Source organism: Leopardus geoffroyi, chromosome A2 (genome assembly GCF_018350155.1).
Source record: "Leopardus geoffroyi isolate Oge1 chromosome A2, O.geoffroyi_Oge1_pat1.0, whole genome shotgun sequence".
NCBI classification, from domain to species: Eukaryota; Metazoa; Chordata; class Mammalia; order Carnivora; family Felidae; genus Leopardus; species Leopardus geoffroyi.
In genome coordinates, this window is record NC_059331.1 from 5,496,215 (window position 1) to 5,511,005 (window position 14,791).

At 56.3% G+C, this 14,791-nt stretch overlaps 1 protein-coding gene and 1 long non-coding RNA gene across 15 annotated transcripts in view; one reads left to right on the plus strand and one right to left on the minus strand.

Moving 5' to 3' along the window:
• LOC123605223 overlaps positions 1 to 14,791 on the minus strand; it is a 63,965-nt gene that overhangs the window by 31,594 nt on the left and 17,580 nt on the right. For 9 of the 13 annotated variants that reach the window (XR_006715668.1, XR_006715662.1, XR_006715663.1 and 6 more), the window contains 3 exons: positions 8,279 to 8,501; positions 5,737 to 5,938; positions 187 to 269 (listed from right to left, as the gene is read on the minus strand). This is a non-coding gene — a long non-coding RNA (uncharacterized LOC123605223). Of the gene's footprint in view, positions 1 to 186; positions 270 to 5,736; positions 5,939 to 8,252; positions 8,502 to 14,791 lie in introns of all 13 variants that reach the window. The other 4 variants (XR_006715660.1, XR_006715665.1, XR_006715657.1 and 1 more) reach the window with 3 other exon arrangements.
• MYO1F (myosin IF) overlaps positions 1 to 14,791 on the plus strand; it is a 32,968-nt gene that overhangs the window by 2,399 nt on the left and 15,778 nt on the right. For both annotated transcript variants that reach the window (XR_006715655.1, XM_045491792.1), the window contains exons 2-13: positions 6,582 to 6,719; positions 7,177 to 7,266; positions 7,350 to 7,444; positions 7,875 to 7,962; positions 8,076 to 8,165; positions 11,426 to 11,557; positions 11,727 to 11,858; positions 12,061 to 12,193; positions 12,369 to 12,565; positions 13,254 to 13,334; positions 13,448 to 13,534; positions 14,292 to 14,378. Coding sequence is in view for 1 of the 2 variants with exons in the window: in XM_045491792.1 (XP_045347748.1) it covers positions 6,582 to 6,719; positions 7,177 to 7,266; positions 7,350 to 7,444; positions 7,875 to 7,962; positions 8,076 to 8,165; positions 11,426 to 11,557; positions 11,727 to 11,858; positions 12,061 to 12,193; positions 12,369 to 12,565; positions 13,254 to 13,334; positions 13,448 to 13,534; positions 14,292 to 14,378 (1,350 nt within the window). In the remaining variant the exon portion in view is untranslated. The remainder of the gene's footprint in view (positions 1 to 6,581; positions 6,720 to 7,176; positions 7,267 to 7,349; positions 7,445 to 7,874; positions 7,963 to 8,075; positions 8,166 to 11,425; positions 11,558 to 11,726; positions 11,859 to 12,060; positions 12,194 to 12,368; positions 12,566 to 13,253; positions 13,335 to 13,447; positions 13,535 to 14,291; positions 14,379 to 14,791) is intronic.

A 14,791-nucleotide genomic window follows, 5' to 3' on the forward strand; every position in this document is an offset into this window, starting at 1 on the left:
GAGAGCCCTCCCCCCAAGGGAAGGGGGACCTCAAGAGCCTTTGGAGGCGAGAATGCTGTTTGCACGGTGCAGGGATGCAGGGCGTGGCCCCAGAACCCCACCGAGTTTGGGGGAGGACAGGACCAAGGCTCCAGGGACACACCGGGGGCTGTGGCTGGGGGGCTGTGCTGCATGGCAATGTCATACCTCCTCCCTGCTGGCGACCACAGCTCACAGGACCCCAACGAGGAAGGAAATGGCTGTTTCGTTGTTCTCTCCTGTCTGAGGCTCTTCTCATCACCGCCCAGGAGCAGGGAGGCCAGAGCAGTTAGGGCGAGTTGCAAAAGCTCCCTCATCCAGCCCTTCCTCCTGGCCTTGTGCCCTGAGCCCGGGGGACTGGCCAGCTCGAGCCTGCCCCTGCCCCTGGCAGTGGTGAGAAAGGCTAGTGGGTCTGCTTCACACCCTTGGCCTCGCTGAATCCGTGCAGCTAGCCGCCCCGTGAGGTCAGTGTTCCCATTGTCCAGATGAGACAACGGAGGCAGGGAGATTAGGTGAATTGCCGCACGACCCAAAAGCGGCAGGGGATTTCAACCCCGTGACTCCTAAGGTCACGCTTTTAACAGCCCCCTTGACCTGCGATCTCTTGCTCCGCCCTACCCGATGAGGGGCTGCGAGGGTCTGGGGGTGCCTTCCCCCCCCCACCATGCCCCAGGCTGCCCATCCCTCCAGCCTCATTTGGGCCTAGAACGTCCATCCCAAAGAAGCTGGAAGCTGTGCTCCCCAAGCCGTCCACCTTAGACTGGGGGGGAGTCTCTCTGAAGAACCTCCCACCTCCCCCCCAGCCCGGACTCTCTTTCACAAGAGCCCCATCGGGTTGAGTCATACTTAGCTTGTGGTCAACTGTGACCGCAACCTCTTCATTGCACCCCCACCCCCAAAGAAGGGACTTAGAAACACACTTGGTCCACGGAGACTTGGGAGCCCCAGAGAGACGGGCACCCGTGACGCAGGGCAAGCGACGGTCTCATCCCAGTGGTATTTCACCCATTCATTCACTGACTCAACAAGCGTCTATGGGCCAGCTCCTGTATCCTGCATCAATCACTGATCACTTCCTCGACATGCGCCTGGGGTCGCCGGCTGCCATTTTCCGAGGCATCTAGTGTATTTCTTCTCTGCACTGGCTCATTTACTCCCCTCAGACAACCCACGGAGGAGGTTTGTCATGGAACCCATTTTACGGAGGGGAAAACTGAGGCTTGGAGCCGTGAAGTGGGCTCCGCAGGCCTCACACCCACCTGGTCCCACGCCAAAACTCTTGACCGTCCTTCCACACGCTGTACTCACCTGAGCAAAACTCTCTCTTCCTCCACTACAAACAGCCCACAGATTTGTCACCGTGGGGGGCGGAGGGGGAGGCGGGTAGGAGTGGGTGTGGGGGTTTCCAGTGCCCAGGGCAGGACACAGAGGGGGAAAATGTCAGTGGCTGCAAGAGGCAGAGGACCACTCAGCTGGATGGGGGAAGACGGAAGGGACAGGAAGAGGAACCAAGTCCTTGGGGCCAAGAGAGCCAGACACAGCCAGCATCAGGGCCTCTGACCTCAGAGCAAGGAAATGGTGTCGGGTCTCGCTCGGCCCAGCTTGAGGGGCCCAGGAGCCCAGAGACCAGGTTAACCCACTGGGGGAAACCCTGGTCAGGACCAACCTTGTCTCTGATCTGAAAACACCGACCCCGGCCGCCTCTGCCCCGGACTGGGCTAAGGGTAGCCGACAGCCTCTCCAGTCGTCTTCAAGGTCCTCCCTTCCTGCTGTGTGGCCCTGGGGAGGACAGCTAACCTTTCTGTGCTGTAGTTTCCTCTTCCACAAAGCGGGCCCGGTCATAGTACTGACCTCAGCATGTGCAGGACGGTTCAGTGAGATCGTTCACGGAAAAAGCCTAGCCCACAGTGTGGCACACGGTAAACCCCAGTGGGGTGTTCGCTATTGTTTCCATAGTTACCACCCAAAACCCCACTCCTCAGAGGTCTTCAGAGAGAGGATCCACTTCCTGTACCCCCCGTACGTCCCCACCCACTCACTTCCCCACCCACTGCTGGCTCAGAGAAAGAGTAGGCCTCCCCCCAGCTCCGCCTGTGGCCCCTGAATGACACCAGTCCGTGAATAATACCCCTTTGCTCCCCGATTTCATCCTCTCTCCTCGCCAACGCACTCGGGTCTCCCCATCTTCAAAACGGGAAACACGCCCGCTGACCCCACGGCTCCCCACAGCCTCTTGCCCTCTTCCCCTTCTCAGCCAGACTGTCTGAGAGCCGTCCTCACTCCCCCGTCTACACCTCCTGACCTCCCAATCTGACTGCTGAATGAGGTCACCAGCACTCTCCAGGGGGCCCCTCTGTCTCCGGTGAGCTTGGGCACTCTTTGGTAGCATGACTCCCTGTTTCGGCCAACTCGCCCTTGTCATCTCCGGGTCTCACCCGCCCCGGCTGCCTCCAACCTCCCAGCTAACGCCCTGCTCAGCCCCTGTCGTAGGCACCCTCTCTGACCCCCGCACAACGCAGCTGGCACAACTCTGTCCTCCCCACTGCCCTGCCCACAGCACCCCGGGGTTCCTAGTGCATCCAGCACCCCCTTCTTATAACAAACATCATGGCAGGCCCCCCCCCACCCCCCTTGAAGCCCTGAAATGAAATTCACAGACAGGAGCGCCTGGGTGGCTCAGCCAGTTAGGCGTCCGACTCTTGATTTTGGCTCAGGTCACGATCTCACAGCTCGTGGGTTCGAGCCCCGCATTGGGTTCTGCACCGACCGTGCCGAGCCTGCTTGGGATCCTCTCTCCCCCTCTCTCTCTGCCCCTCCCCTGCTTGTGCTGGCTCTCTGTCAAAATAAATAAATAACGTTTAAAAAGTAAAGAAAAGAAATTCACGGACAGTGAAACACATGGACTCCCATCCTTCCAAAAATAATTCACGTGGGGGACGCCTGGCTGGTTCAGGCAGTAGAGCATGTGACTCTTGATCTCAGCGTCATGAGTTCAAGCCCCACGTTGGGTGTGGAGCCTACTTAATCAAAAGTAAACAAATCATAATAATCAACGCCATCTCCTAGAATGCGAAGTCATTTGCACTCTCTATATGCACATAGAGAGGAAAAGTGCTCAGGCCGGTGGCCCACAGCCGAGCCCCCCGAGCCACCAGGGATTCACACGGGGACCCAGGTCTATCTCAGTGAGCGGACGGCCCCACTCACAGGCTGATGTCAAGGGACGTATCGGCCACACTAACACCACAGGAGTTCGAGCCCCGCGTCGGGCTCTGTGCTGACGGCTCAGAGCCTGGAGCCTGCTTGGGATTCTCCCTCTCTCTCTGCCCCTCCCCTGCTCACACTCTGTCTCTCTCTCTCTCAAAAATAAACATCGAGGTTTTTTGTTTTTTTCTTACTGCTGAACAAGTCTTAGTGAAATCTGAATGAAATTAAAATCCCCCTTGACACAGGGTAGTTGCATTGCTGGAAGATGCCGAGGCAAAAAAAAAAAAAAAAATACATCTATTTTCTGTCTATGCATAAGATAGAAGTTGGCTCTACCTCCCAGTGGTTACTAACAGTTACATCGCGTGAATGAGCGTCTGGTGGGGAGCAGTGGGGGCTCTGATCAGGGCGATTATTTGTGTGCACATTGGTAGCTGCAGCCCGCTTACAATGCCAGACAGTGTCCATCCCCGGGACAATCAAAAATGCTCCCCAATTCTTTTTTTATTTTTTAAGTTTCATTTATTTTTGAGAGACACAGACAGCACACGTGAGCACAGCAGGGGCCGAGAGAGAGGGAGACAGAGGATGTGAAGCAGGCTCTGAGCTGTCAGCACAGAGCCCGATACGGGACTCGATCTCACAAACCGTGAGATCGTGACCTGAGCCAAAGTCGGACGCTTAACCGGCTGAGCCACCCAGGCCGCCCCATTTGCTCCCACAACTCTTAAAGTGTCCCCAAGAGCATCAGGGCCCTGCTGAGAACGCTCCAAGCTGCTGACGATGAAGTCTGAGTTCCTTGGCTTGGCATTCAAGGCCCTTCAGCCCCTGGCCCTGGTTGACCTCCCCTCCATTCATCCAAGCGCTGCCTCACTTTTCCACTCATTCTTTCAAAAGAGCCCCGAGGCCGGGTTCAGCCCGGCATTTGCCCGAGCCCCTGCCCTCGGGAACTTCCACACCCGAAGATGTGGCCAGTGTGCAGGATGTCCAGAGCGGGGACAGGGCTGTGGTGAGGGACACCCGGGGAGCTGCGGGGATCCTCAGCGTGGCCTGGGGTCAGGGAGGCCTTCTCACAGGAAATGTCACCTGAGCCAAGTGTGAAGGCACCCACCAGGCAGGAAGGATGCTCTGAGCAGAGGCCTGGGCATCAGCACAGCTTGGAGGCACTGAGGTTAGGGACCAAAGGAGGTTTACCCGGGGTGGGGGTGGGGGGGGTGGCGGGAGGGGGGCCAGGTCACCAGCACGCAGTAGGCGCGCCAGAATCCTTTGTGGACCAGATGGATGGGAGAGTGACGGGAAGCCACAGACAGGTTTTCAGCCGCAGAGCAGAGCGGGGAGACCAGACGTGCCATATGAAACTACCACTCTGACCACTGACCTCAGGCTGGAAGCAGCGAGGGGCGTTCAAGCCCAAACCCCCCTCCCCAGCCCCCCACTCCCTCCTCTGCTCTCAGCTCCTGCTTCTCTGCACCTTGGCCTGGCTACTTCGCCTCGCCTGCTGCAGCTTTTCTCCCAGCTCCTGAGCAAAGCCCTTCTCGAACTCAAGTCCCACCCAAACAGCCCCTGGGGCCCAGCCACTCCAGCGTGTGGATACAAGGGCCTGGCCTTTGCTCTCAGGCGGAGCCCAGGGTGGAATCCCACACCCCTGGAAACAATGTAGTTATGTGCGTAGTCGAGCCTCAGGCAGTTGCCAAGCCTCTGTCCCTAGAGCCCCCTGAGCTGCAGTGAGGGTGGCGGGCTTTGCCCCTGGCCTCCCAGCTTCAGCCAGTCCTAAGTGCTTGGGGAATGTCAGTTCTGCCCCCGGGGCCTGTCCTCACAACCGCGTGCGTTGCAGAGGAGCACAGGGCCCCTCACGCCACTCCGGTTTGGGCACCCCAGAGCAGTTCCTCCGTCACGTCAGCCTTGAAAGTGAGCATGCTGCTGCCATTTTATGGATGGGGCCACTGAGGCTCAGAGCGGTGTTGGATCACCCAGCCGGGATGAGAGCCCAGATCTACCCCCCACCAAGAACCGGGCTCGTTTACTGCCTGTGGCATCCATCGGTGAACCCCGCTCTGGCTGATGGCATGTCCAGGATCTGACCTCGCACTTCCCCTGCGCAGGAACCCCCCAGTGTCCCCAGGAGAGACTGTGGCCCCTCACCCACCTCTGCCCTACAGCGGCCACACGACAGTGACCCTCCTGCTTGATCCCTTCCTGCGTCTCCCCTCTCCCTTCCCTGGAACCTGCCTGGCAAAACACGGGTCCTCTTTGAAGACTTGATTTTGGTTCCCAGCATCCTTTGCTCTTGGGGTTCCCCCACCTCCCCCTGCCAAATCTGGATTTCTTTCTCTGCCCTCGTTCCTTGTTCCTCCATCGGGTGATTCCTGCCAGAGCTGAGAAAGGGCTCAGTCCCAGGCCCTGCCCTCCAAGAGCTCCTGGTCTGGGCATGAGGGGCTTCCTGGAGGAAGGGGGCATCTTATCCAGGCATGAGAACATCTGCCGGGGAAGCTCCAGGCCGCCATCACTCACAGGTCTGCCAGACTCCTCCACGGCAGGGGTACGCTGACCCTCGAGTGCACCTGAGACAGCCAGTATGTTTAAGTGTCCAAGGCACTGGATGAGTTCAGTCAGGCTGAAAAGGGAAAACGTTCCAGGCAGGCTTCCTGGAGGAGGGGTCTTTTGGGGGAGCCTCTATCTGAGTCCTCTCCCTGGGGCTGAAAGAAAGTCTCACCTGATTGAAAAGAAAAAAAAAAACTGAGGAAGGAAATGAGAAGGGAAAGCTGTGGGGGCGGAGGAACAGGCTCCTGGCTGGGCACAGAGGGCAGAGGTCACGGATGTGACAGGCTAGCGTGCATGACCATGAGAGAGGAGGAGGAGAGTGGGAGGAAGGAGGCCACCTAGGGGTGGAAGGGGTGGGCAGCGGGTCAAATGCCCTGGAGAAGTCAGGGACTCAGCCTGGGCCTGGGCAGGGAGAGGGGTCTGGAGAAGCGAGGGGCAGGAAGTCTGAAGAAGTGAGAAGGACGCGAGGCCCCCGCCCCCCTGCCCAGCAAGCCTCCCCCCACTCCTGACTTCCCCCCTGCAACAGCTGCCTGGCACCAGGGTCCCCTCCATGACAGTGCGACACCAGGTGGAGGGACCGAGAACAGAGCCCCCCTCCTTGGGGGCAGGAGCCTGCTCTCGACCTCGCCCGCCTCTCCTGGTGTCCCCGAAGTGGGGAAGGACGCAGGCAGGTGGCCGAGGTGCAGAGTCAGAAGCTGGTGACGGAGGCCAGCCGGGCGGGGGGCACGGAGGCGTCACACCCCCCTCCCCCGCCCCCCCCCCCCCGCATCCCCTCTGCAGGGGCTCACCCCCCGCCTGGCCACCCCCCACCCCAGGGCAGCAAGGAGCGCTTCCACTGGCAGAGCCACAACGTGAAGCAGAGCGGCGTGGACGACATGGTGCTGTTGCCACAGATCACCGAGGACGCCATCGTGGGCAACCTCCGCAAGCGCTTCATGGACGACTACATCTTTGTACCCTGGGCCCCGGGCGGGGGCGGGCAGAAGACGGCGACAGGGGCGGGAGGGTGACCGACCGGCGGGCAGACGGAGGAGGGGTGGGAAGAGTGGCAGGGGGACGGCAGCACAGAGGGGACCGACAGACGCCAGGGCAAACGATCAGAGCGGGGGGGGGGGGGGGGGGGGGGGGATGGGAGCGCGCCGGGTCGGGGGAGGGGACACAGGCCGCGACGGCGGGGCTCTGGCCCCCACTACCCCCTCTGCCCTGGGTAGCTCAGCCACAGCGCGTCTCCCCTTTCCGGACCCAGGCCTGTCTTCCCCCCGGGTCCCAGGGCACGTCTCCGTAGCCCCATCTCTTCCTCTGAGCAAGGGGGCTCTGGAGGCCGCAGGGGCTTAGGATTAAGGGACAGGGGCGCAGGGGGAGCCAAGCCAGCCCGGCCACTGCACCGCCCTTAACCACACCACACCCCAGACCTACATCGGCTCTGTGCTTATCTCCGTAAACCCCTTCAAGCAGATGCCTTACTTCACCGACCGCGAGATCGACCTCTACCAGGGCGCGGTGAGGCTGGGGCCGGTGGGGGAGGCGCAGCCCCAGGACCCCTGGCCCCCAGCGCCACGCTCAGGCCTGACCTTCTCCCCCAGGCTCAGTACGAGAATCCCCCGCACATCTATGCCCTCACGGACAACATGTACCGGAACATGCTCATTGACTGCGAGAACCAGTGTGTCATCATCAGGTACGGAGGGGGGGAGGGGGCGGGGGACGGCGGTGCCCATAACCTTCCTGCCCAGGCCCCACAACAGCCTCACCAGCCCCGAGGAGGTTTGCGCAGAGCTCCTGATCCAAACAGACCTTGCCGTCCCTCCTTGCCCCCTGGTCCCGCTTCACTTTGTCACCAGCTGACCCAGGATATGTTTATTTATTCATTATGTTATTGTCTGTCGCGCATTCTAAATGTCAGCTCTGAGACGGCAGGGCTGTTTCTCTGTTTTTTCACTATTGCTTCCCCGGAATCTGATATGGTGCCTGGCACACGGTAGGGAACGAACGAATGAATGAATGAATGAGCAGGCACCAGAAAGGGTACTTATTCCCCCCCAACCCCCCTCCCTGCTGGCTGCTGATCATTCTCTCCCTCACCCACCACCCCCCTCCCCGCCCCCCAGTGGAGAGAGTGGAGCAGGGAAGACGGTGGCAGCCAAATACATCATGGGCTACATCTCCAAGGTCTCCGGCGGGGGCCAGAAGGTCCAGGTGAGGGGAGAGTGGAAGGATGGGCCGGGTCTCCCCACGTGCACAGTAATGAACCCCCAGGACCGCCGACCTCATCCTGACCTCCTCCCACCTCCACCCGCCTCTGCCCACAGCATGTGAAGGATATCATCCTGCAGTCAAACCCACTGCTAGAGGCCTTCGGCAATGCCAAGACCGTGCGCAACAACAATTCCAGCCGCTTTGTGAGTCCGCAGCCCTGCTTTGGAGCAAGGGCTCCCTCCGCACACGCACACGCACACGCACTCGTGTATTCCCAGCAATACAGGAACTACCTGCTCCTGGATGGGAGACTCACTTCCTGCTCATGGTCCATCTGAAAAAGATTCCCCCGTCAGCTGAACTGTAGTGGCCTTGACTTCCTTGACTTGGCTGTGTAACATGCTTCCATATTTCCTTGGCTGCAATCATGCTACGTCTGTTCCTATTCACATTTCAGTTCCCGATTTATTCTCTCATCCGTTGTTTCTTTTAACAAATCGTTCTTGGGCTTCTTCCTTCCGTCAGGTGTTACGCTGAGCCTAACAGAAGACAGAATAGGTCAACGGATCTGGAGTTATGGTCTGATTCTACCACTATTTAGATTTGTGGGTTGGACCAAAAAAAAAACAAAAAACAAAAAACAGTGTAACTTCCTGAAGCTCCTGTTTTCTCATCCATAAAATGGAGATGGTGTTAATATCCATGTCACAGATCTCAATAATTCCCGCATATGAAAATGATTTAATAAATTCCATATGCTAATACAATTTATTTTATTCCCCTAAATATTATTAATTGTATTTTTTCTAACATTCTTTTTTAAGATTTTTTTAATTTGGGGAGAGGGTGCCTGGGTGGCTCGGTCAAGCGTCTGACTCTGGATTTTGGCCCAGGTCATGATCTCACAGTTCGTGAGTTCGAGCCCTGCAACAGACTCTGTGCTGACAGCTCAGAGCTCACTTGGGTTGTCTCTCTCTGTCCACCCCCCTCATCTCTCTCTCAAAATAAATATTTTTTTAAAAATCGTATGGCTGGGGCACCTGGGTGGCTCAGTCAGTTGAGCATCCGACTTCAGCTCAGGTCATGATCTCGCAGTTCACGAGTTCAAGCCCCGAGTCAGGTTCTGTGCTAACAGCTCAGAGCCTGGAGCTTGCTCTGGATTCTGTGTCTCCCCCTCTCCCTGCCCCTCCCCTGCTTGTGCTCTCTCTCTCTCTCTCTCAAAAGTAAATAAACATGAAAACATTTTTTTAAAATAAAATATAAATCTTATGGCTTAGGATTTTTTTAATGAAGATTTTTTTTTTAATTTTAAGTAATCTCTACGTCCAACATGGGGCTCGATCTCACAACCCCAAGATCAAGAGTTGCACGCTCTACCAAATGAGCCAGCCAAGCGCCCCTATTTTCTAACATTCTTATCATATAATTATATTTGAAGTATTTTCCTCAACGTTTATTATTAAAAATCTCAACTACACAGAAAAATGGGGAGAATTGCACAGCGAGCACCTGCTGCCCACCTCCCAGGTTCTGTTGTTTTTTTTTAATTTTTTTTTTTCAACGTTTATTTATTTTTGGGACAGCGAGAGACAGAGCATGAACGGGGGAGGGGCAGAGAGAGAGGGAGACACAGAATCGGAAACAGGCTCCAGGCTCTGAGCCAACAGCCCAGAGCCCGACGCGGGGCTCGAACTCCCGGACCGCGAGATCGTGACCTGGCTGAAGTTGGACGCTTAACCGACTGCGCCACCCAGGCGCCCCCCAGGTTCTGTTGTTAACATTACTTTATCATGTCTCCATCCATTCATTTTTTCTTTTTTTTTTTAAGTAAGCTCCACACTCAATGCAGGGCTTGAACTCATGACCTGAGATTAAGAGTCGTGTGCTCCATCGACTGAGCCTGCCACGCGCCCCTGTTCATGTTTTTTTTTTTTTGATGAGCTACAAAGTAAACTGCAGACACCATAATTTCTGCTCCCCACTCCACACTTCAGCACGCAGATCATTAATGATAGTCCAATATAAATTTCCAGTGCTCTTCCATTTCACTTATTTATCTATTTAGAAGGGGTGAGGGAGAGAGAAAGAGAGAACAAGCATGGGAAGCACAGAGAGAGAATCCCAAGCAGGCTCCGCGCTGTCAGTGTGGAGCCCGATACAGGCCTCAAACTCACAAACCACGAGCTCATGACCTGAGCTGAAACCAAGAGTCTGACGCTTAACCGACTGAGCCATACAGGCGCCCCGATTTCTTTTATTTTTTTTTCTTTGATTTCTTTCAAAGTAAAATTTGCATGTAGCAAAACACATTAAAGCGGATCATGCACAGAGTTTGGAAAAATGCGTGCATCTGTACAACCACAGCCCTATCAACATACAGAACATCACCATCGCTCCAGAAAGTTGCCCCCCCCCTCTTTTTCGGTCAGTCTCTGTTCCCACCTCACCCCAGGAGCAACCACTCCTCTGGGTCTTTTTATTTTTTTTTAACAAGAGATTAGTTTCGACTGTTCTAGAACTTTATATAACTGGAAATCGCACCGTATGTGTTTTCAAAGTACTGATACACACAAAAACATGGCTGAACCTCAAGAACACAATCATGTTTTATTTTGCATATAATATTATGTAATATATATGTTATATATTATATGTTATAGATACATAAGAACACAATTATGTTTTATATGGCATATTATATTATATGTTATATATGTTATACATTATGTATTATAGATACATAATACATATATTACATATATAAGAATGCAATCATGTTTTATATTGCATATTATGTAATATAGGTTATGTGTTATATATGTCATATATTACATATGTTATATATTATACATATGTGTAGATATATTACATCATATGTTACATATATTACCATATTACTTAGTATACAACAGAACAGAATGGGTATATGTCACGTATTACAGGTGTCTGGGTAGCGCTATGATGTAATGTGTATCATCATTGCATGGAAGCGACAGAAAGGAGAAGTAAGGGGGCTTCTCTGCCCTCCAACCTTTGCCCAGAGTAGAACCCAGAGGTTGGCAGAGGCCAAAGAAGGGGCTGTGGAGCCCTTGCTCTGGGCTCAGGGACAACACGGGAGAGACACCCAGGATCACTGAAACTAGCAACATCCCCCAGGAACGTGGAGGCCTCTGTGTTGTGATAGAAGACCTGGGAAACTGGTCAATAAAGTGAGGTACTTCTATGTGCCTGGCACAGGGCTGGATGCCCAGATGTGGACTTGAGTCAGCCGAGAAGGAGCAGCTTAAACAAAGGCGGGAGGGAAGGAGCTGAGGCAAAGCCAGTAAGCGGGAGTGGAGAGCAGAGTTGAGGTCGCACGGGCAAGAGGGTGCAAGAGGCCAGGCTCCTAAGGCCCATCCTCAACTCCTCCCCCACCGGGCACCGCTGGGACCCTGGGGGTCTAACGTGTCTCTCTCGGCTTCAGGGCAAGTACTTTGAGATCCAGTTCAGCCGCGGCGGGGAGCCAGATGGGGGCAAGATCTCCAACTTCCTGCTAGAGAAATCCCGTGTGGTCATGCAGAACGAAAACGAGAGGAACTTCCACATCTATTACCAGGTGCTGGGAAAGGGGCCGTGAGATTGGGGCGGGGGGAGAGCCCAAGGGGAGCCGGGGTGGGGTGGGGTGGGGGAGGGTTGGTGCCCAGGAGCCTGTGACAGTGAGGACTGGAGGGTCACGGGGGCTGCGCAGTCCCACGTCAGATGCATGAGCATTGCTCACCCCCCAGCTGCTGGAAGGAGCCTCCCAGGAGCAGCGGCAGAACCTGGGGCTCATGACCCCCGAGTACTATTACTACCTCCAGTCGGACACCTACAAGGTGGATGGCACCGATGACCGGAGTGACTTCAGTGAGACTCTGGTGAGCAGTGACCACCACACTAGGAAACCGAGGCCCAGAGAGGGGCAGGGACTTGCCTCAAGTCACACAGCAAGCGGGTGAAACAGGCAGGACAGGGATCCCGGTGTCCTGACTCCGTGCTGTGGCCCCAGAAGCCTAACCCAGGAGGGCAGGGCGGAGGTGGGGATCCGTGGCACAGGCCCTGTCCCTGTTGTGCCCGCAGAATGCCATGCAGGTCATTGGGATCCCACCCAACGTCCAGCAGCTGGTCCTACAGCTTGTGGCCGGGATCTTGCACTTGGGAAACATCAGCTTCTGTGAAGACGGGAATTACGCCCGGGTGGAGAGTGTGGACCGTGAGTGTGGGTTCCGGGGACGGTGGGGCGGAGGCGTGAACTGCTTCCTCCTAGTTCGACCCCAGGAGGGTCAGAGCCCACGAGGCCAGTATCTGAGTCACTGGGCAAAATGGGGAGTGCCAGAAGCATCGCAGGAGGCCCAAGAGCTTAACTGGCTGCCCCCTCCGCCCGGCAGTGCTGGCCTTTCCTGCCTACCTGCTGGGCATCGACAGCGGGCGGCTGCAGGAGAAGCTGACCAGCCGCAAGATGGACAGCCGCTGGGGCGGGCGCAGCGAATCCATCGATGTGACCCTCAACGTGGAGCAGGCGGCCTACACCCGCGACGCCCTGGCCAAGGGGCTCTACGCCCGGCTCTTCGACTTTCTCGTGGAGGTAAGAGGCGCCGGGGCCAGGCAGGGGGAGAGGCGCTGCCCCAGAGCAACCTGGGCTTGGACCAACCAAGTGGGGAAGGCAGGTTTGACTGTCACCAGCCATCAGAGTCATCAAGCAGGGGCAGGAGCCAGTCAGATGGATGACGTGGGCGGAGGCTCCTTCTGGCCGAGCCCAGGAGGGAGGGGGCTGCTGGAACCATCCAGGCCTGCACTGTGGGGGTGGAGATGGGTGGGGGCATCTGAGAGGCCCGAGGGGGCTATCAGAGGGACAAAGTGATGGACTGGATGGGAGCGACAGGAACAGGACGTGTCAAGGCCAGGAATGGTGACAATACTGTAGTAGCCAACATTATATGACGCTTAGTCTATGCCAGGTACGGTTCTCAGTGTTCCTACACGCACCAATTTAATTCCTGTATAAAGCCCTGCAGGGTAGTTGCCATTATTAACCCATTTTAACGATGAGAAAATAGAGGTGCAGAATGGTCAAGGGCCAAAGCCAGTTTGCAAGGTAGGAACCCGGATGTTCTGACACCTGGGTTTCTCATGTGGGGGCGGGGGGGTGCCACACACAGAGCTGGAGAAGGCAGGAGAGGAACAGGCATGAGGGGACATAGCCTGGGAACGTGGCTAGGAGCGCAAGAGAGCGGCACGCTGGCACTCACCTGCTGTCCCCACCCACATTACAGGCCATCAACCGTGCTATGCAGAAGCCCCAGGAGGAATACAGTATTGGTGTGCTTGACATCTATGGCTTCGAGATCTTCCAGGTTCGGCCTCTGCTCCCCACCCCCCTACCCCCCCGCGCCTTGGCTGGCCCAGTGGTCCCAGGAGCCTCCAGCATCAGGCCCCTGAAGGCAGCACCCTTTGCCTCCCTTGGCAGAAAAATGGCTTCGAGCAGTTCTGCATCAACTTTGTCAACGAGAAGCTGCAGCAAATCTTTATCGAACTCACCCTGAAAGCCGAGCAGGTGGCCAGGGGCCAGGGGACACTGGGGGTGAGGGCGGGACCATGAAGGTTGCCGAGGAACCAGGGGACCCTCCCCCCTCCAGCCCCCCATTCCCACCTCTCTCTCTGCTGAGCTGTCCAGGCCCCACCCCCCCATGAAATCTCCTTTGGAAGAGGTTTTCTGCCTCTTTAACGTTCACAAGGGCTGGGGAACAGCCTCCTCGTCCGTTCCTCCAACGATTATTTATTGAGACCCTGCTGTGTGCCAGACACTGTTTGCAGTGCTGGGAAGACTGCCGTGCAGGAGATGAACAAAAACCCCTGCTATTTTCATCCTGCCCATCCTGCAGAAGCAGAGCCTGAGACAAGGATTCAGGGCAAATATCAGGCGAGGAGAGAGGAAGTGAAAGACTCACTTAAAAAAAAAAGGGGGGGGGGCGCAGAATAGGATATGATGATGAGCGGGTTATGCTGCAGGCAATTGGGGCCAATTTCTGCTGAGCCCTGGGGGACACTGTAGCGCGGACCTCAGAGGTGGTCCACCCCAGGAGCCACGGAGCCAGGATATTTATGAACCGGCTCCTGTCTGTCGGTGGCTAAGGGCTGCCAGGGGGAGAAGTTCCAGCCTGCCTCACACAGGGCCACAGACTTCGTTACTGGAGACGGCCCTACGTGGTGAGACGGGGAGATATGGGAACACCCACCACACCTCCTTCACCCACCTTGACACCCTCTGCCCAGACACCCATCCCCACCCCCGCCCCCTGTGCCTCCCCCAGGAGGAGTACGTACAGGAGGGCATCCGCTGGACCCCCATCCAGTATTTCAACAACAAAATCGTCTGCGACCTCATTGAAAACAAGCTGGTGAGGACTGGGTCAGCTTTGCGGGTCCGGGTCTTGCCCGGCCTGGAGCCGGGCCTGGGAGAGGGGAGGCGGGCTTCGGGCCCCCTGCTCCCCGCTGGGGGACAGATGGAGCACACTGAAATATCCCATCAGCCACCTCATCCACTCGCTCTGCCCACCTGCTTGCATTTCACTTGTTCACTCAACGAACCTTCCGCCCCAGGGGCCCTGGGGGGCTCAGTCGGTTAAGCATCTGACTCTTGATTTCAACTCAGGTCATGATGTGACAGTTCATGAGCTTGAGCCCCATGTGCTCTGTGCTGATGGTGTGGAGCCTGCTTGGGATTCTCTCTCCCTTCCCTTCTCTCTCTCTCTCTCTCAAAATAAATAAACTTTAAAAACAAAACAAAACACCTTCCCCATGGCAACCTGCT